The 20,298-nt window shown below is 43.7% G+C and overlaps 1 protein-coding gene across 1 annotated transcript; it reads left to right on the top strand.

Moving 5' to 3' along the window:
* The first annotated feature begins 364 nt into the window (after positions 1-364).
* LOC144100979 (cytochrome P450 3A4-like) lies at positions 365-19,982 on the top strand. Its single transcript, XM_077633939.1, has 14 exons — positions 365-563; positions 2,363-2,459; positions 3,339-3,391; positions 4,134-4,230; positions 5,517-5,642; positions 9,963-10,215; positions 11,069-11,199; positions 12,435-12,543; positions 12,626-12,719; positions 15,227-15,335; positions 15,410-15,498; positions 16,721-16,864; positions 19,106-19,271; positions 19,824-19,982. Exons 1-14 carry the CDS (start codon positions 508-510, stop codon positions 19,902-19,904), a joined length of 1,605 nt encoding a protein of 534 aa, XP_077490065.1. The 5' UTR covers positions 365-507; the 3' UTR covers positions 19,905-19,982.
* The last annotated feature ends 316 nt before the right edge of the window (positions 19,983-20,298 follow it).

Below are 20,298 nucleotides of genomic sequence, written 5' to 3'. Positions count from 1 at the left end.
GGCTTATTACCTGTGCTGCTTGGAGCCATTATGCGCTCTTCACGAGGTCTTTTCTGTTCCTTATGTGGATAGAACAGAAGCATCTGTAGACCTTTGCACATTCGCCTTTTTGGACACAGCCATATTTCCACTTGTCTGTGCCTGCAGCTTTCTGATTGGTGTATCTCATACGTGTCTCTTCCGCGCATGCGCAGCACAGTCCAACACATAAGTGCGCTCAAATAATCTGTAAACAGTGAAACTGTCTTCAGCTTTCAGATGAAGCTCTCAGGCTGTCCTTGCGCCCGCGCTCCCGATTAAGGTGCTTAAGCAGTTGTATCAGACACATTGAAATGCACACGTACAAGGAACGTCGACGGGAGATATGCTTGGTGCCAAAAGGAGATAAGAGATGTACGGCACACGCTTGCACAAGACTTGTCTCTGCCAGGAACGCGGCCGACTACACTGCACATTGCCTTTTCCTGTACACGTGTGGAACACGCGGAGCCGTGTGCGGTGGCAAGTATGCTGACTGTCCTGTTGTGCAGCGTAGTCGTCGTGTTCGCAACGTGGTTTTTCTTGTAAGTACACTGTGACTTAAAGTGGCTTTTTCAAAAATGCGTAGCTTGCACTCGTCGGGCATAATGAGGGTGGATAAGGTGAAATATTTAGGCGTTACATTTACCCATAAACTAAGCTGGAACACGCATATATCCAACACGTGTGCAAAAGCATTCAAACAGCTCGGGTTCCTCCGTAGAAAACTGTTAGCAGCTCCTCCTCATGTAAAGCTAACAGCCTATAATACCCTCATAAGGCCCATCCTTTAATACGACACCATCGTTTGGAGCCCCCATCAGTCTTACCTCAGCGATCAACTCGAAAAAATTCAAAACAAGGCTCTCCGGTTTATTTATTCCTGCTACTCACGTCATGACAGCTATCTTCCCTTCGAGCTAAAGCGCGTATCCCTACCCTTACTTGTCGGCGACGCCTTGCTTCGATGAAGTTTCTTTTTATTCGTTACAATGATCGCATTAGACTTGATAAAAATCAGTACATCAAGGCACCTTATCATCGTTCGAAGCGATTAAACCATGAAAAGTGCATCAGACCCATCCCAACGCGATGTAACACATATAAGTTCCCATTTTTTCCGTTAGCCATTGAGGAATGGAATAATCTGCCTCACGAATTCATGGACGACGTCTCTCTTCATATCTTTTTGAAAAACGTAGAGTCGTTTTTTTAAAAACAGAATTGACAATAAAAAGAGCATCGTGTTGACCTCATTGTATCGCTTCGTGGTTTCGTCGTTCTCCTTTCCAGTATTTTAAATGCATCGAAATGAACGTGTATAGCAATGCGCATGTCCTTTGACCGTTGATGGTCTCAGCCTACTTGCTGTGGTCTTTTCTACTGCAGGCGGCTGTTTTGTATCTCGTGTATGTTATACTGGATATGCTATAGTTTTGTATAATTGTCCCATTATTTTGCCCACTCCTGTAAGAGCCTAACTAGGCGTACAGTATGCTTAAATAAAAATAAATAAAAAATTAAGTCGATGAGCGAAAGAGTTAGACGTTCATCACCTTTAATCTGTCAAACGCTATAATATTCAGAGTGTTCACAACTTTCCATTTTCGTGTAAGTACATTGTGACTTAAAGTGGCTTTTTCAAAAATCACTTTTAATCTGCCAAATGCTACAATATTCAGAGTGTTCGCAAGTTTCCTTACAGTATGAGAAAAAAAGAAATAGTTGGGCGTATTTCATGGTCGTAATTCGCTCTGAAAGTGCTGTCTAAGTATTATAAACTCTTACTATACATGTGGTTTTTCATCATTTATTATTCCCCCAATCATACGGCAAGCTGCAGGTAGCTCATCATCATTGTCAGAATTGCTGCGTAAATTGCGACGTTCTCATCTCCGAAACAAATAAGAAGCAAGGTTCGCAGAAAACACCACTGCCGATCCCGACGTTTATATTTCCCGGAATGATGAATTAAATGTGACAGGAGTGTAATGCTATTATTTATATCGATGGACACAAGTCCCCACGGCACCTAAACAAAACATTTATATAAGTAACCCTGATGTAAAGTCATCTTAGTTAAGTGCAGCCTGCCATAACTTAAACCACAGTCGATTACTGTACGGCTTCAACTTATTTTTTGCGCTGACTGGTTTTACCTTGGGCTGCGTGCCTGTGCTTTTGAATTGTAGTAATAAATGCGTGTCTCAAAAATTCTGCCTACATAGAGTGAAAGCTGCATTTTCCCACTTGTAGCAGTTCTGAAAATGACAATGACAATTCTCCAGCATCACTTGCTACTCTTGTGGACAGGATTTGTTTTGTTTTCGTTGTTTTTTTTCAGGAACCGGAAAAAGAAGTTTTCCATCTTTAAGGACCTCGGGATTCCAGGACCTCCACCAAGTTTTATTTCTGGGAATCTCTCCGAAATTCTTGACAAGGTATGATGGAAGCGCTGAAAAATGAAGTGACGTCTACGTTCAGAGGCATTTTGAAAGATTCCTTAGATGACGCGTTCGGTGTGTTACAGAAACTACAAAAAAAACTCGCCAGAAATTCTAAGGCTAGAGTGCTGTACTTACGCGATAGGCGTTTTCGTTGTGTAAAGTCTAAGTACGAAGCCTTTACCAATAGTAGTAAAGAAAATTAGCGGAAGTAGTAGCCATAAAATAGTCGTCTAGTAGACTCTCAGATGAACTAACTCCTCCGATGCAGTAAGCCTAGGGCTTCGAAAGAAAACGCCTCTTTGAGCAATGCTGAAAAACATATCTTAGGCGTCGACCATTCAGCTTAACGCTCTGATTTCGCCCATAACTGACGTCTAGCCTGACTACTCTGTCCTATGATGTGTCAGCGCTATCAAAGTTACAGCTCTGTCCGGAGAGTCCAGTCTCTGTGCACAAATGTCGCATATGCTACACGGAGGTGACACAAGGCGCCAAAGTCCTGTCACTTCTTGTCTTCATCGTTCATTGAAGACTCTGTCAAAAAAACGAGAAGTACGTTTTATACTACGGAGCAGTCCTGCACAGCGAGAGAAACTGTCAACCTATTTATGAGCCTTCACATATTATGAGTAGGCAGATTCTAGTTCTCATTCTCATTCGTTCATAAGTGCCTAAAATCACCGTTTTTAATTTCGTTGATAGTGTGGCTTCATTGGAACCTGCTGATCACCTATCGCTCGTTTAATTAATTATATGGTATGCTTATATGGTATGTTGTATTAGACGCTCTTTGGCGTCTAATAAAACCTCACCGGCGTTGAGATAGGGCTGTCTTTCAACCTGCAGACTTACTCTTCACTTTTTTTTTTGTAGGGAGCAGCTGCCGCATTTAACGAATGGATAGAAAAGTACGGAGACTACGTAGGGTACGTTCATCTTCTCCACAGTACACACGCCATTGTTCGAAAAATACGAGCTCTATGGGTTCTTTGATAGCCTTTCTTAATAGCCAGCTATTTCCAGTTACGGAGCATCTAGTGGCAGAAATATGAAGCGAGAGCAGAATATACTTTGTCAAAAAGCTGAACATCGTGTAGGCAGAAGAATTGCTAGTGACCATGAGTCTTAGTCAAGCTATTAAAATTACTGATTCTCGGGGATTCAGCGCTCAAAATTCAGCCGTCCAAATGCACCTTGACCTGAGCGCACTTTGACCCTCCAACAGTTTACTGACCTCTTAAAAACGGGTGGAACATGTGTATATCACGAGAAACTACAACTTGTTATGCAACAAAAGGAATTAATTTACTGTTTGCTATATGTGCTTATTTCCGAAGTATAGATTCGAATGCTGTAAAGTATATTCCCTTCTAAATAAACTTGAAACACGCATCATGTTCCTCGTCCGACGCTGCAGGTTTTGCGCATCTATTGTAAAATTTTGGAATGCTCAGAAAGACTCACTAGATTGACAAATTTATCGGAATCTCACGCCACATCATTAGCTCTTAATAACGCTCTCTGTGTTATCTGCTTACTGGAGACGGGAATTATAACGCCCAATTTTTATCACAAACTTGGCTGGGTACGATTGCTGTCAGCAGCCATGGCTCGATATATAATTGATTGTTATATCTTAATGAAAAATCACAGCTTGTTCTACCGCAGATTTTTCAATGGCGCCTACCCGTGCCTCATCGTCAAGGACCTGGAGCTAATAAAGAATATCCAAATAAAGGATTTCAGCAACTTTCACAGAAGAGGCGTAAGTTCAAAATTCTTTCTGCTCTTGGACGTTTTCTTGAGAAACCTATTAATCATTTCTCGGCCTGTTCTTCTTGTTTTTAAGTGCAGTACTTGCTGAGAAAAAGTTTAGTAGTGATTGTAGAAAATGCCTGTGCGAAAACAATATTGGTTTATGTAATGATATTTGTAGGAAGCCTGCATGAGGTTATTGCATCATACAACTTTTTTTCAGCAGGGAGGGCTTCGCTAGTCGTAGAAACTTTTTCCAACAGGTGCCTTTGGAAATGCTTAAACAAGTTTTTCAAGCAGACCAAGCAAATCATTGGCGTAGATTGGTGTGCGTTGGCTGACGACTACACAGCACACCTGGTAACGTTGTAACAAAGCCTCCTTGTCAAGCATAAAAAATGGAAAGAGTGACAAGGTTTGCAAAATCGTTCATGCTATAAAAAGAGCAAACAGATGCGAAGATACTATTGAACTGCGCACAAACATTATAAAAGAGAATACTTACCACCCTTCATTCGTTCATCTCTGCCTTTCCCTCCTCCTCTTTATCTATCTATCTATCTATCTATCTATCTATCTATCTATCTATCTATCTATCTATCTATCTATCTATCTATCTATCTATCTATCTATCTATCTATCTATCTATCTATCTATCTATCTATCTATCTATCTATCTATCTATCTATCTATCTAGCTATCTATCTATCTAGCTATCTATCTATCTAGCTATCTATCTATCTATCTATCTATCTATCTATCTATCTATCTATCTATCTATCTAGCTATCTATCTATCTAGCTATCTATCTATCTATCTATCTATCTATCTATCTATCTATCTATCTATCTATCTATCTATCTATCTATCTATCTATCTATCTATCTATCTATCTATCTATCTATCTATCTATCCATCCATCCATCCATCCATCCATCCATCCATCCATCCATCCATCCATCCATCCATCCATCCATCTATCTATCTATCTATCTATCTATCTATCTATCTATCTATCTATCTATCTATCTATCTATCTATCTATCTATCTATCTATCTATCTATCTCTTCATTAAGTTTATCCCGCGAAGTTTTATTTTCATATGTGCTCAATCCCATTAAACGTATGAAAAAGAGAGCAACTCTAACTATTAGACTGTGCCAATTCTTCTAAGCAAGATGAGCGTTATCGATGCCCCATCACAGACTCAGTGACGTCATATACCACCCTAGCGGTGTGAGAGTTTTGCGAAAGCAAGCACAATAAGAATCCTTGCTACTTGCATGGGGTTGCAGGTATTTAGCGGCTTCGCTCGAGTCCATCCCATCGACAGGCTGAACCTCATCAACACGACGGGGCAGCGATGGAAGGAGATGCGCAGCCTCATTACACCTGCTTTCGCGACCAGCAACATGAAAAAGGTAGGTGCCCTCACCATTACACCTGTAGCAGCTCACACCTGCGAGAAGTTCGCCTATAGATAACAGTGCCGACGTATCTCCAGATGAAGTTCTGAATAGCTTTTTCGTTGTGTTGCAATCGTGTAAATAAGGGTAGGTTCGATGTTGACCATTGATGAGACCGCTTACATGAATGACTGCCGAACTTCTATATACATATTCATGAGGCTTCTGGTGAAGTTTTTGTTTTTTAAATCTGGCAAGTTCTTACATGCAGGGTATTATCCTTTAACAATTCGCATCTCTATCAATGTATTTTTCTTTTCAAAATCAAGGTCCTGAAAGTGCCCCCTTTGCCACTTTTGTGAGAAACGTAGCTAAAATAAAATTATTTTTTGTTGACGCACAAGACTGGCACAGACTAACACTGTTGCAGAGGCAAGATCTGCAGTCTCAACGCCCTAATTTGCACCTCTCTAACGGGTTAGGTGTTCAGAACACATCCAGGATTTTCGTTTCGTCCTTTGTTAAAATGTAATTAAATTCACTTGGTATATTTGCAAATGGTGTACCGTATTTTTCGAACTGTATTCAACGGACTAGCTGAAATATCGCGTGGTGGGTTCCTTCTACGGGTGTGGGCTATTGATTATTGATTTTTTTAAGCTTATTTGTTTGAACTGAATAAGCATATAGGGGCTGCCAAACTAAAACAAAACGTAACCCGACTTAGCCTGAGACAATCTGTCAGGCTAAATCATATAGGTAAATCAGCGACGATATGCACTCAACATCGACAAGCAAGCAAATTCTCCTGGCATTCAAGCTCGGATTAGCAGTAAAGTGTAACCGAGAAGCTGCAAGCTAATTTGATGTCGATTAAGTAACTGCACAGATCTGGACTGCTTCGTTCAAATATGTTCTGTACAATCAGAAACTAATTTTCAGAAGAAATTCGCCCCTGCGTACTATATAGCGGGTGTGGACTATATAAGCGAAAACTATTTTTTCTGTGCCAACATTTGTCCCGGCGAACAGCACACTAGGTCGGACTAGAAGTCCGCAAGGTACAGCAATTCGGTCCCTTGTGCACAGCGAGTAAGTCATACTTAAGTCAGAAACAGCATCCTGCTCACAGCCAGCGCCTATTTTAGAAGCCGGAAAGGTGCACCCTCCAGCCAAACAAAATCACTGTCGCGCCCGTGCTACCTTGTAATATACAATGCTACAGGCCAACCTGGCATACTCCGCTGCCCGCCGCGGTGGCTCAGTGGTTAGGGCGCTCGGCTACTGAGCCGGAGTTCCCGGGTTCGAACCGGACCGCGGTGGCTGCGTTTTTCTGGGAGCAAAACGCTAAGGCGCCCGTGTGCTGTGCGATGTCAGGGCACGTTAAAGATCCCCAGGTGGTCGAAATCATTCCGGAGTCATCCACTATGGCACCTCTCTCTTCCTATCATCTTTCACTCCCTCCTTTATCCCTTCCCTTGCGGCGCGGTTCAGGTGTCCAACGATATATGAGACAGATACTGCGCCATTTCCTTTCCCCCCCAAAAAAACAATTATTATTATTATTACTCCGCTGTCAGGTTGCAAGCGCGCTTTCGCAAAGTATGCGTACGAGGTGGGGTAGGCGACATTTCACCCCAGGCAAGCCGAGCATCAGACCTCGAGAAAGTTCGCACCTATAGAATCCCCGATGGGCACCCGATGGCCCTGGGGATTCCTCTGTCTCCAAGTTTCCTGTGTACGTCCTGTTAGCGCACGCTGTTTAATAGTTTAATGGGGATCGAAGCCCGCACCTCGCGCATGCGAGGCGGATGCACTTGCTCTAGCTTTCTGCAATCACCGCACTTCCTTGCCGCGTTGTTTTCTGTCTTTCACTCGTTTTATAATGGCGAGTGGTCTTGCTTAGTCATTAGCCTTCGCCCAGTTATCTGGTCTTGCTTTGTGCAACGCATCGAACGCATTTGAGAACCTGCAGCTGTCACTGCGCCCTTCCAAACTCCGGTGTAACCCTCCAGGGAAGGAATTTTGTAATCATCAGTTTTCTTTTTCTTTTGTTTGGTGTTTACAAAATTCGCTACAAAAGCAACCGGAATTAGGGGAGCAAACGGCCAATCACAGAGATGGCCGGTGTGGAAGCGGTGCCGCCTCTAGCCAATAATAATAATAATATTTGGTTTGGGGGGGGAGGAAATGGCGCAGTATCTGTCTCATATATCGTTGGACACCTGAACCGCGCCGTAAGGGAAGAGTAAAGGAGGGAGTTAAAGGAGAAAGGAAGAGAGAGGTGCCGTAGTGGAGGGCTCCGGAATAATTTCGACCACCTGGGGATCTTTAACGTGCACTGACATCGCCCAGCACACGGGCGCCTTAGCGTTTTTCCTCCTCTAGCCAATCCCCCAAAACCTCATCCAGTCCTTCCTAGCGTCCGTGCCCCAATCACCAATTTGTCGCACTACCACGGCGAAGTGTATTTCCTGACACCGAACTAGCGCCAAAAAGGCTCGTCAGGCATGTCAAATGCGTATTTGTGCACCGTCATTTATTGGCATAGGTGCTGGTCTACCATCGCAGCATAGTCGTAGGCCGCGTTCATGCATGTAAGAAGCATGCATGGGCGTGCTTCTGCTATGAACCGCGTGATGTATTAACTCACGACCTACGTCACCGTGAGCAGCGACCAATGGCAGATGGCCAAAGGAAAAGAGAGTGAAACGATAGGTCACAAAATACCATTCCAGGACACCGGTTCCTAATACCCCGGGCATGGGACATGCAATACAGCGTTTCACTCAGTCCTGTCCAAATACCCAACCTGCACTGAGAGCCCCACAGCCATCTCTTTCGTTAACATAGCTTTGGAACGCTGAGGTGAGTGACAGCGTGCTGCCACGGCTGATAACATCGCCATAGCAACAATTCTTCCAAGTTTTGCAAAGCAATTGTTCTGTGCGGAGATGCTAGATGATAGGATACAATTCGTTTGTTTGACAAAACTGCCGACTTGCGTCAAACAAGTGTCTGGAGGCTGGCGATAGGCACGGCCGCTTAAGATGGCTCGACTGGTCCCGAAGCGGCCATATCGCGTGGCATGGCAAACCTGAAACTTTTTGTTACACAATACTTGTGAGACAAAGCATTGCTTGCTGTGTTGAACTAAGAGGGGCTTCGTGTCAGCGCGTCCTTTCGGTAATGGAGGCAATCGCTGTGCTCTTGAAAGGCGCCATTTAGTTGCGCAAGGGTTGCCAGTGTCTCTGGTATTTACATAAAGGGGCTACTTTTTTGCCCACACTAATCATTTGCATGCCTGGCAGTAGTATCTTATTTGCAACACTGCCAGCCGCCTGTACCGGCCAAGGCAGGAGTGGACAAAATGCAAAGTACGTTTGCAAACAGGCGGGTGTGAGATATGAATCAAACTGTGACGCAAAGTGAAACAGGAATAAAAAGGTTTCAACAGACTACATCAGCAGCACTATAATAAAATATTTCGTCGCCCAGACAGAATAGAATTCCCGCTTTCGGAAGAACATTTTCCGGCTGTAAAGCTCAGCCTGTGAAACAAAATGGCGCAGATGTGATCACACTCATAACTGAAGCTGAATATTGAGGTTTCCCGTCAATTGAGAATTGGGTTAGAGGAAACGAAATGGGGCAGTAACTGTCTCACGTATCTCGGTGGACACCCAAACCGCGCCGTAGGAGAAGGGATAAAGGAGGAAGTAGAAGAAGAAAGGAAGAAAGAGGTTCCGTAGTGGCGGGCTCCGGAGCAATTTCGACCACCTGGGGATCTTTAACGTACACTGTCATCGCACAGCACACGGGCGCCTTTTTTCCGTTTCGCCTACATCGAAAAGCGGCAGCCGCGGTCGGGTTCGATCGAATTTTAATGTGTTAGCAAGATCATCAGGAAAGTGATTGTTGCACACGAGCTTCAGCGTAAGGAAAGGCTCCGCTGTGGTCGACTGTGTTCCGCAATTTACATTAGCTTAGTAGGCTGCTTTACCTAATTGGAACCATGTTATTATGGGATCCAGCTATATGGATGGCACTAACAGGGAATTTATGCTTGTGAAACAGATTTTTCGGCACCACCGCAGTGTGTCACAACTGAAAACACGTACCCTTGTTGCCCTAGGAGAGCTAGGCCAGAGCCATAGGAATATGTGGATCTGAGACTGTGCCCTTTCAAGAAAAGGCCGCCACTCTGCCATGTGGTCCATCGTCCGTGTGCCCGAAACTGTGTGCACTCAATGTGATAGGGCGGGGGGCGGGGGGGGGGGGGGGGGGGGGTAATGCTATGCCTGCCATGTTTCAAGCCTAGTGTGTCCATTTCAGATGGCAAGTCTAATGGAAGATTGCACCGACGAGTTCCTCTCTGTGGTGGAGTGCTTGCGGTTGAAGAGCCAAAGTTTCGAGGCTCGCGAGCTCTTCCAGAGACTGTCGGCCGATGTGATCTTCAGATCTGCGTTCGGACTCAAGTCGGGCCTGCAGCAGAGGACAGCCAGCAACAAGACTGCTGAGTCACTCTTCCAGGGCAGCATTGGGCTCCTGAAAATGTTCAAGCTCTCCTGGAGAGGCTACCTTTTCAGTAAGAGGATGCCAACAAATGCACATTCTCTGATGTCCATGATGAATGAGGTGGGAGAGGGTCACATCGGAAATGAACGTTGGTAAGGTTAACGGTTAGATTTATTTTTAATTTTGGCAACAAGAAACAAACGATAGGTAAGAAGCGAAACGGGGCAGCACTCAGCGGTATATAAATCTGGATGTCCAGTTTCTGCAGTTAATTCCTTAACAACGTTTGAAGACAAATACCAAAAAATTCTGGACAAAAGAATTTTTCAACGGGAAATATTTTATGAATGCAATTTTTTCATATCCCCATTGAAAGATTTCACTCTAATAATCGATAAATCCGCAAATATCTCGTCGTAAGACTTGCATATTTTTCTATCAACGTTTATGCTATCGTCAACAACGTTCCGCATTGGTTTTCTAAGGCAGTCTTAACTGTTCGATGCCAGCGACGAAAAACCGTTAAAAGCAAGGTTTCGCTAGATATCAGAATAATTGACCATTAGTTTCAATATTTCTATACCAGTACCTTACAATAATTCAATATTCAAAATTCTTGCGCGAGAATCCTGGACTGGTGTCCCGGCTCTAAATGTTTTTTTCTGTTTTTAATGTTTACATCCGAACAATTACCACGGTATAAGAATGCCATAAAGAGAGTGGCGTTTGGCAATATGCACGGATAATAACCCCATTGTAACTAAACACTTCTTCGTCTCATGAGTATAACAAAGCTAACATAGCGGTGACCCGATGAGCAGTACTGTCATCAAGGCCACGATAGAGCAAATTCCCAAATTCAATTGACATGGCGATATCAGCATGTTATATGTTGCAAAGCAAGCATATATCTTCTTTTCCAGCCTGCTTTCCAGAGTTTGGCCCTTTGTGGCGGGTGATTCTCTGGTTGACGTCCCGGTATAACAAGCCTGTTACCGACATGATCCTGGATGACGTCACTCCCATCGTGCAGTACCGCCGCGAAAACAGAAACGTAAGCAGTTAGGAAGCCTGCATAATTAATCCCTACTGATATTTTTGTTCAAAGTCAGTATGACCTTGAAAACCTCTTGCGGACACACAGACACCATTTCAGTGGCAGCCAGCAGTTCAGGCTTCCTGCAAGCTTCCTTCGGTGATGCGCAAAGTGATGATAAGTGAAGTTTGCTTCTCCTCAATGTAACAACCTAAAGGAAGCATTTTTGAAATTCATTTATATCAATGCATGCCCTCGAGACATTTCAGAGTGCCCGCTAGAGTATTAAAGAAAAGAACAGAGAATAAATTCGGAATGCTAAAATGGCGCTCACTCACTTCCAACATCGGATATTGCATTAGCACGCAGCAACTAATAGCGGCAGAAGGAAAATGCAGACAACGGTTCACTCTAGTGAAAAATCACAAGATGCGTCTTCTAACGAACTCAGAGGGCCGGATGCGATCGTAACATTCGTCTTCCGGCGTGGTAAACATTCACCAGCCGACAACGCACGCCGACTTGGTATTTCACTGTCTAGTCTTCTGGATGGCAGTTCTGAAGACTGAGTCTCAGTCTGAGTGTCTGAGTGAAGATGAGCGCAGCAGCGGCGGGGCAGTGGTAATGTAGACCAGTGGGAAATAAAATTAGCCTCACGCGCACTGAAGCCAGATACGTTAGTGAAATGAAGTAAAGGTTTGCTGAATTCGAGGCCGGGCATGTAATTCGGAGAATGAGTGATTGGTGTTTTCAATAACGTAGCAAACCACTGTAGATTCTAACAGTATAGAAAAGCAGCCGATTAGCCGATTTTGGCGGGAGGGGGGGGGGGGGGGACTGGGAAATTTCCTCGGTTAGGTCGACCCTGACTGACACGTAAAAGGCTGTCTTGCCTTTGCAAGGTATGTAGTTGTTGTTATTGTTAGCCTTTCACAAGACGGCACATACCCACACTGGGGAATCGGCCAAGAATCGGGAGGCAGAGGTTGCTATTCACCTGTACTCAGTAAAGGAAAAAAGAAAAGCACGCAGGAAAGCAACAGTGGTGAATTCTACCTGAAGAAGGGCATGAACTTAACAGGGACATCTGTTTGGATTGCACTACTATTTCGTCTTTGTCTCTCGCCACATGCGCTCTTATGACCATGTCGAGTTGCAATGTCCAGTTAAAAATATTTACGAAAAAAACAATCCTGCACAAACAATGTCTTCAGTGGTACATACGACAAGATATTGCCTTTTCCTTTTCACAGGCGACTAGAACCGATTTTCTTCAGCAGATGCTGAACGCTGAAGCGGATGAAAGAGCACCAGTTAATGAGAACTCGCTTGCAACAGGTGACGCTGAGCGTACTACAGAAGGTAGTAAATGTATTCCGGTGATTATGACGCAGGTCTTGCGCTCAAGTTGTCTGACGTCACACCTCGTTATTTTTTTTTTCAGGAAATGATGCTCAGAAGCTAAACACGGACCAAAAAACACGAGGCCTAACAAATGCAGAAATTGTGGCCAATGGTCTCCTCTTCTTTGTAGCCGGGTATGAACGCCATCTTTTATAACTGAATATTTTTATCTATGTGCATCTGCTAGACTATGTGCATTATTTGTAGCAACAGAGAGAGAGGGAACTCCAAGGTATTCACAGAAAATTACTGCCTCAAAATTTTTCCCTTCCAACTGCTAGTGACGGCTTAAAAAAATCTTTATTTTTTTAAATACGAAATACATTACGCACACTGTACGCAGAATGCGTCAGCTAAAACGCCGTCAAGATTCGAGCAATCTCCACTAAGTTCTCTTTACTGTACACCATCGTTTTCATCAAAAGCAATAAGAAAAAATCGATTGATATTCAAATAGGTAGCTTTTTGCCTCAATAATGACGCAATGTATTATGATGAATATGAGAGAATTTACTCCAACAAAAACACAGCTTCAAAGTGCTTGTCTCTGGCAACGAGTAAATTGATTGCAGCCACCATATTTGTCTAATTCATTAACAAATGTGTAGTTTAGTTATGTAGATATCTGCATGAATCAGTCAATATTGGGTTGAAAACCTTTTGCTGGGAAACGGGTAAACATCTAGTCCCGTGTGCACATATTGTGATGCTGTGTTTAGTTATGTGGATATCTGCATGAATAAATTACTCTTGGTATGAGAGCCTTTTGGCTAGGAAACAAGTAAGCATCTAGTCTCGTGTGCATAGATTGTGATGCTGTGTTTAGTTATGTAGATATCTGCACGAATCAGTCAGTCTTGGTATGAAAACCTTTTGCTAGGAAACATGTAAACATCCAGTATCGTGTACATACACTGTGATGCCTCACCTAAGTTACATTTCCCAACACCGTGAATGATGGGGCCCAAGCAGTTACATTTAGAAGGCGGCATTAATAATAATAATAATTGGTTTTTGGGGAAAGGAAATGGCGCAGTATCTGTCTCATATATCGTTGGACACCTGAACCGCGCCGTAAGGGAAGGGATAAGAGAGGGAGTGAAAGAAGAAAGGAAGAATTAGGTGCCGTAGTGGAGGGCTCCGGAATAATTTCGACCACCTGGGGATCTTTAACGTGCACTGACATCGCACAGCACACGGGCGCCTTAGCGTTTTTCCTCCATAAAAACGCAGCCGCCGCGGTCGGGTTCGAACGCGGGAACTCCGGATCAGTAGTCGAGCGCCCTAACCACTGAGCCACCGCGGCGGGTCATTTCAGAGATAGATTCAGTTTGACTATACGCATTTTCAGTTTCCGGCATGTTTCTGAGAATCGCAACCACATTGCCAGCAGCATGCCGGCAACAGACATTAACATTAGGGGGCAGTTTATAAAGGTGCTTTCATTAGGCTTTCCATGTCGCTACGGTCCTTTAGAACTCACTTGCAGCTGCACGCAACGTGTTTCAAGTAAACTGGCCAATAAATGTTAAAGATTGGATTTTTGGGGTACAAAGCTAGCATATCCTGCACAGTTCGATTAGCGTTGGCGGATATCAGAAAATAGGTGAATCAATTTAACTATTAAGCTGGTTACCAAGTTTGTAATTAACTTTATAAATATTGCAGAAATGCGCCTAGTTTCAATAAGAGATTTGAAGCCGGCCATAAGTAACAGCCATATCAGTATCAAAAACTTCGAAAGCGCGATTACACTCCGCTCCGTGGCAGAAGAAATTTTAACCGTTTTGTGCCAAAAGATGCGCGCGCAAATTAACGCCCTCCTTCACGTGACTGTGGGGTGCATAGGTCACGTGACCTTCTCTATCTCGAGTGGGCTGAAGACACGAGCGGCGGCAAGCACCGCAGCACTGCAGGAGCAGTGGTGATCACGTGAGTTCAGCGCCACGGTGACGCGTGACGCGTATATATTTGTGGGCGTTCTTTCGCGAGCGCCGAAGACGCGCGCTTTTCAAAAGCACGTGGGTTTTGACGTCAAGTGGTTAACATTTCTTGAACCACACCACCGATTGCAATCGCGTTTGTGAACTTCCAAGCACTGGTAGCGCTATTGCTAACAGAAAGCTGCAAATCTGTAATTGCGACCAGGCTCTAACTGCGGTACCTAAATTGTTTACCATTCGAAATTAGTTAAGGAGCTCACTGGTTAACCTTATTCAGCTGTTTTTTGTGCTCGCCAAAAGTAGTATTACTATGCCACTGAACAATCTTTAAACATCCGAATCCCTGCTTTTAAAGATTAATGCCAGCCTTCCATGAAACACCTGCCATATGTTCTCACATGGAGCACGCTGAGCGCGAGCGCATATCTGTGGTACTTTTTAAAATTCGCCTTGAGCCTTGGCAAGTCACCGAGCTTTTACAAAGGAGCTGTGCTTCGGCCCTTCTGCCCCCCCCCCCCCCCCCCCCCCCCCGGCCTCCGGAAAGTCCTTCTCGACTCGTAAATTGCATCTGTCACGCATTAATAAGCCTAAAAATGACAAAAGCAGTGTACATATTATATGAGATGCAGTCATGTGCGTTATACCGTACATTACCCCGCGACAGTTATTCCAGCACTTGTACACCGTTCACATTGCAGGTTCGAGACTACGGGTACTGCGATGTCTTTTCTAGCCTATGCGCTTGCACGACAGCAGGATGTTCAAGAGCGCCTTCGAAAAGAAGTCCTGGCTGTCCTTGAGAGAGACGTACGAATTCGCTGCTGCAAAGCCGTTACATTCCCTCGTGCCAAGATTTAATGCCACTGTCAAAAACTTTTCAGGGCGCATTCACTTACGACAATGTCTTTGGCATCAAGTACCTGGACCAAGTAATCTCGGAATCGCTTCGCTATCAGCCTTCGGTTGTTGGGTGAGTTATCCTGAGGCGTTCAGAATTTTGAAACTTTCTGTCATTTATGTTAGTTTTCGATTAACAGAGGCCATGTCTTGTTAAAGGCTTCAATTCTATGCGACGCGTTATTGCGCGAAGAAAAATAAAAACAAATAAAGGGTATCAGTTATAACAATTGCATGACGATGATTTTTCACGAGGTGAGGATTCTGATGAACACGGGGATAATTCGCATAGATCTTGAGTGTTAACGGCTACAGATCATTCGAAAAACATTCCAATTCCGTCAGTCTTAACTCTTGATGTTGACCTCGTATAGAAACGCCGATTACCAATATTTTCATGATTCAATAATTATTTTTGTCTTAATCGCTGTTCACATGGAGTACAGTTGCCAAAAAGAGCTTTAATCCGGTATGCCTTTCTGGTTTTTTCTTATCAAAATCTCTCTTCATAATATACTCTTTTGTTCTTCCTTGCTTAGTGTAGCGGAACGTCTGCGCTTACGCTATTCCCAGCAGTACCAGGTAGCTGTATCCAAAGCAATTTTCAAGTTTTACTTCGTACGGTTCCCCATACAGAAGAGCGGTAGATAGCTCCTAGAGCTTTTTTGATAAGTACAGATATAGCTCATGGAGCTTATTTGATAAGTACAGTAAACTGAAATAAATGTTTTCGGGTCCTCTCAGCCTGGAATAATAAGGCTGTCATGAATGATTGTCCTCACACCAAGAAAAGGCAGCATTATTGGTATCAATTTTTCGCTGAGAACGTGCAGAAAGAATGACAGCGTCGCCGATACAAACCGAGTGGAGATAAGCTCCCTTTGGGAAAAACAAGCAGGAGAGTGGTATTTCTGCCTGAACGGTAAATATTTTTTTATGGATGAGGTATACCTCGCAGGTAATTTCACTTCGTTCTTTCAATAAACTAAAATTGTTAGGCGGCGTGTTTTACTTAAAGAACGCGTTTATCATAATGTGATACGTTCGATAGGCGCGCCGTGTACATTGCTTACACAGCCATACCTAGATGCTCACGTACATTCTGTTCAATGGAATCGAGATTCGCCAGTATTTGGACTCCTATCGACGCTCTATACAATTTATAAATCATCAATGCTTTAATGAACTTTCACGACTGAGTTCTGTTGATTTGCCGACTTCGCTACAATCCTGTGCTGCCGTCGTCAAGCTACTTACTGCAAGAATATGATTCCAAACTTTGCCTACATTTCCAGCTTCATTACAAGAACCGGCACTCATGACTACGTACACAACAACAAGACTGTTCCCGTTGGTATCAGCATCCTTGTTCCCAGCTACTACATGAGCCGCGATGCGACCTACTGGGCAGAGCCGGAGAAATTTGATCCGAACAGGAAGTATCGCCTTTCTAAGTTCACCTTTTATGTAATGCTCCTTTATGTAATGACCCCAGTTTTGCTTCAATGTGGCGAAAGGCTTTCTCTTTCGTCTGGCTAGCTGCCATTCTAAAAATTTTATCAGCTGGTTTCGATGCCTACCAAAGTATTTTTGTGACTAACCGCTGACGTAAAAAAATTCGGACGCGGCTTCCGCCTCAGCGCTACTCAAACGGCTGACTAAAACGGCCCTACTGGCAGTGTTGCACTGAACTTTCGATTCCACTGAAAAAGCCTGTGTGCATGGTTGCTCAGAGTACCGGTCGGACAATTCCTAACATATACAACATATACATATACAACCAATACAGCCCGCTGCAGTGAAGCACTGCTGAGGCGACTGTTGTGAGTGGTTGCATGGCGGGCTCCCCCAACATACACCCGCCACAGGTGTGATAAAACATTTCTGCTCTGTCTCGTTTGTTGTGGTGTTTCTCCTCCACAAGTGTTGAGGGGCCAACCAGTTTCTAGTTCATTATCAAAGACGCTTTTCCTCTCTGTTTAGCTCTTGCAATAAAAATATCAAGATAAAACCAGAAAATCTAGCGCGAAGAAACTTGGTGAAATTGTAGCTTGAAACCAAAAAGGGCATCAAGAATGAATATCAAACTTTAGCTGAAAGCATTAATTTGTTAGAAGTCGAAATGTCGCTGCAATTTCTGCAAAACGTGGCAGCTGTTCAGGGGTGGTTGACGTTCATGATGCAGATGTAGCACGAGCGGAAAACGACGGGCGGAGAAGACGACACGGGCAGACGCCGTGTCTTCCTCCGTCCTACTTGCATCAAGTGCGTCAGTGCGACAAGTGCTTCAAGAACATTAAACAACTCGTCCACCTTTCGCTACTGATCCGGCAGTTGACTCCACCGTTACGACGCATTTTTTTTAATTTCGCGCTCTAGTGCCCCTACAAAAATTGTCTGTGGACAGTCTATAGACTTCTATAGACTCTATGGCCTTCCTATAGATAGTTCTTTTTGTCCATTCATAGTCTTTAGACTGTCTATGGACAAAATTCTAGTTGAATTTTATGGCCACAAATCTATAGATTGTGTACAGACTACCGATAGGATTTGCATTGCCTACAAACTGTTTGTTCCCTAGGGTTTGTCTATAGTCTATAGACTTTATAGAAAGAAGTCTATATACAGTGTATACACTGTCTAAAGAAATATTTGCAAGGGTGCGCTTACTGTCAGTAGTCCTTAGGGTCCTCCTTTCTTTCAAGCAGACTCAAAACCAATTTTCTGGTCGCTCATGAAAGTTAATATTGCCTAATATGGCTTGGGGAATGAAGAAAAAGATTAGGTATAAAGCACATTCCGAAAATAGAAAATTTTATTGCCAAATCTCATAGGCCATGCATTTCTGCGCAGTAAACGTACACCAAAATTGTGCAAACGAAGGTTAGGGTTTGTGTTCAATTCAGGCATGGCTATTATGCGCCTATACAAGTTTTGCAGGCAAGCCGTCGATGTCTATAACTCAGCCAATTGGACAATGCGTTTGTGGAGATATGTTTCGAGGACAAAGAAGATAACACACTGCACAAAAATAACCTTAAAGAAACAGGAATAAATGCTGCGAACTTAAGTGTTTCCTTCTGCTTATTCAAATGGAGTGATATGCGCGGATGGTGCATATCTTCTTGCAACCGAACTTCGAAAGTATTCTCGTGGCCCTGCGACTGGTTCCACAATAAGTGCCTGGTTATGACACGTACCTTCTGAAGAACGTGATTAGAAAACGCCAGCTTAAGTACCACCAAACTGAGAGGAAACTTGGCACGTTAGAGAAGTCTGAGTTGAACAGTGGTTCCTTTGGCTCTACCTGCGTCGAGTATGGATCCGCATTTAAAAGTGAACTCTGCTTTTATGCAAAGTACGCCAGTTTCCTTCATACCAATTAAGATAGAACTAGGAAATATTCCTCATGCTCCCCACGACTCCATTCAAAGCTTGCGCAGGTTAAATTTTTCTAAGGTCTTAAATGTTACATGGTGGTGAGTGAGTCTAAGTTAGTCACTGGTTGTGAAAGCTTATGTGAGGCGGTTCAGTTTCAAAGCGAGTGGATCTGACTTGACGAGATAGCAATAAAGCATGAAAAAAATGTACTCATAAGCTACAGCTTTTTATCAAGCATTCTAGGCCTTGAGGCTGAAGTGTGGCTGTGATTGAAATTTTAGGGTGGAATTTTGTTTCAGATTTGCCACCGAAAATAAAAGTCACATTGATCCTACGGTTTACCAGCCATTTGGCCAGGGCCCAAGAAGCTGCATCGGTATGCGATTTGCTCAGATGGAGATGAAACTTGCAATGGCTAAGACACTCGCCAAATACAGGTTTGTCCTGGACGACCGTCACGTGAAGGTGAGTGTTGCTTAAGAATAATTACAGAGTGCAAGGTTAGTGCTTCACATATGTTAAACAAAAGCACAGGAAAAGTTCATCTTTTTAACACCAGAAGCAAGATTGATTGATTGATTGATTGATTGATTGATTGATTGATTGATTGATTGATTGATTGATTGATTGATTGATTGATTGATTGATTGATTGTCGATCGATGGACTGACTGACTGACTGACTGACTGACTGACTGACTGACTGACTGACTGACTGACTGACTGACTGACTGACTGACTGACTGACTGACTGACTGACTGACTGACTGACTGACTGACCTACCACTGGTTTGGTCCCTTCGTATCTCTGCGACGGTGATTTTACAGTACTGACTGTTCAGCGAACAGTTGTAACACCAGAATACGGCAATGCACTCACTGGCACCGACACTGAGTGTGGAGTACAAATATTGAAAGTGCACACGGATTCATCAATCTAGGAAATCCAAGTTATGACGATTCAGCGATTGTCTGCGTCATCTTTCGTGACTGGCACATTTTCTTGCGGCATTTGCAGGATAAGGAGCTGAAGATTGGATCTTCTTTTCTCTTTGCCTACCCCGAAGATGGTATCTGGCTGAAGATAGAAGAACTGTGACCAGCTTTCCGCTTTCCGCACCGTCAGAAGACTGAGGCCAGCGGCCATCATGTCCAGAAGGAATAAAAAAAGACCACACACAACTGAACACAATCACGGCGTATTCATCTATCCGTGCGTGCCCTGCCGCTTACTAGCCGCAATTCTTCAACAACTAACACAGCTTCTCATAGGTTCCCATGCCCAAAACAAAACAAAGAAATAACACAACTCCTGCCGAGAAACCAACTCAATGGAATTCCCGTTTCTTGTAAATGAAGTTCCTAAAGATAAATAAATGTGTATATTGCTACTCTATGTCACCCCTCTATGACGAACACCTTCAAAAGCTTGTGCGCTAACCGAGGCTGCTTTAAGAACTCCTACTTTAAGTAAACAATCGTCATTTTTGGCT

This window comes from Amblyomma americanum, chromosome 8 (genome assembly GCF_052857255.1).
Source record: "Amblyomma americanum isolate KBUSLIRL-KWMA chromosome 8, ASM5285725v1, whole genome shotgun sequence".
In the NCBI taxonomy this organism is placed as follows: domain Eukaryota; kingdom Metazoa; phylum Arthropoda; class Arachnida; order Ixodida; family Ixodidae; genus Amblyomma; species Amblyomma americanum.
This window is presented reverse-complemented; position numbering and strand designations above follow the sequence as displayed.

Bases quoted from the DNA above. Each gene is read 5' to 3' on its own strand.
- LOC144100979 (XM_077633939.1), top strand. From the start codon at position 508: ATGCTGACTGTCCTGTTGTGCAGCGTAGTCGTCGTGTTCGCAACGTGG. The intron at 11,200-12,434 runs GTAAGCAGTTAG...TCCTTTTCACAG, and splicing joins ACCGCCGCGAAAACAGAAAC to GCGACTAGAACCGATTTTCT. The intron at 15,336-15,409 runs GTACGAATTCGC...AAAACTTTTCAG, and splicing joins TGGCTGTCCTTGAGAGAGAC to GGCGCATTCACTTACGACAA.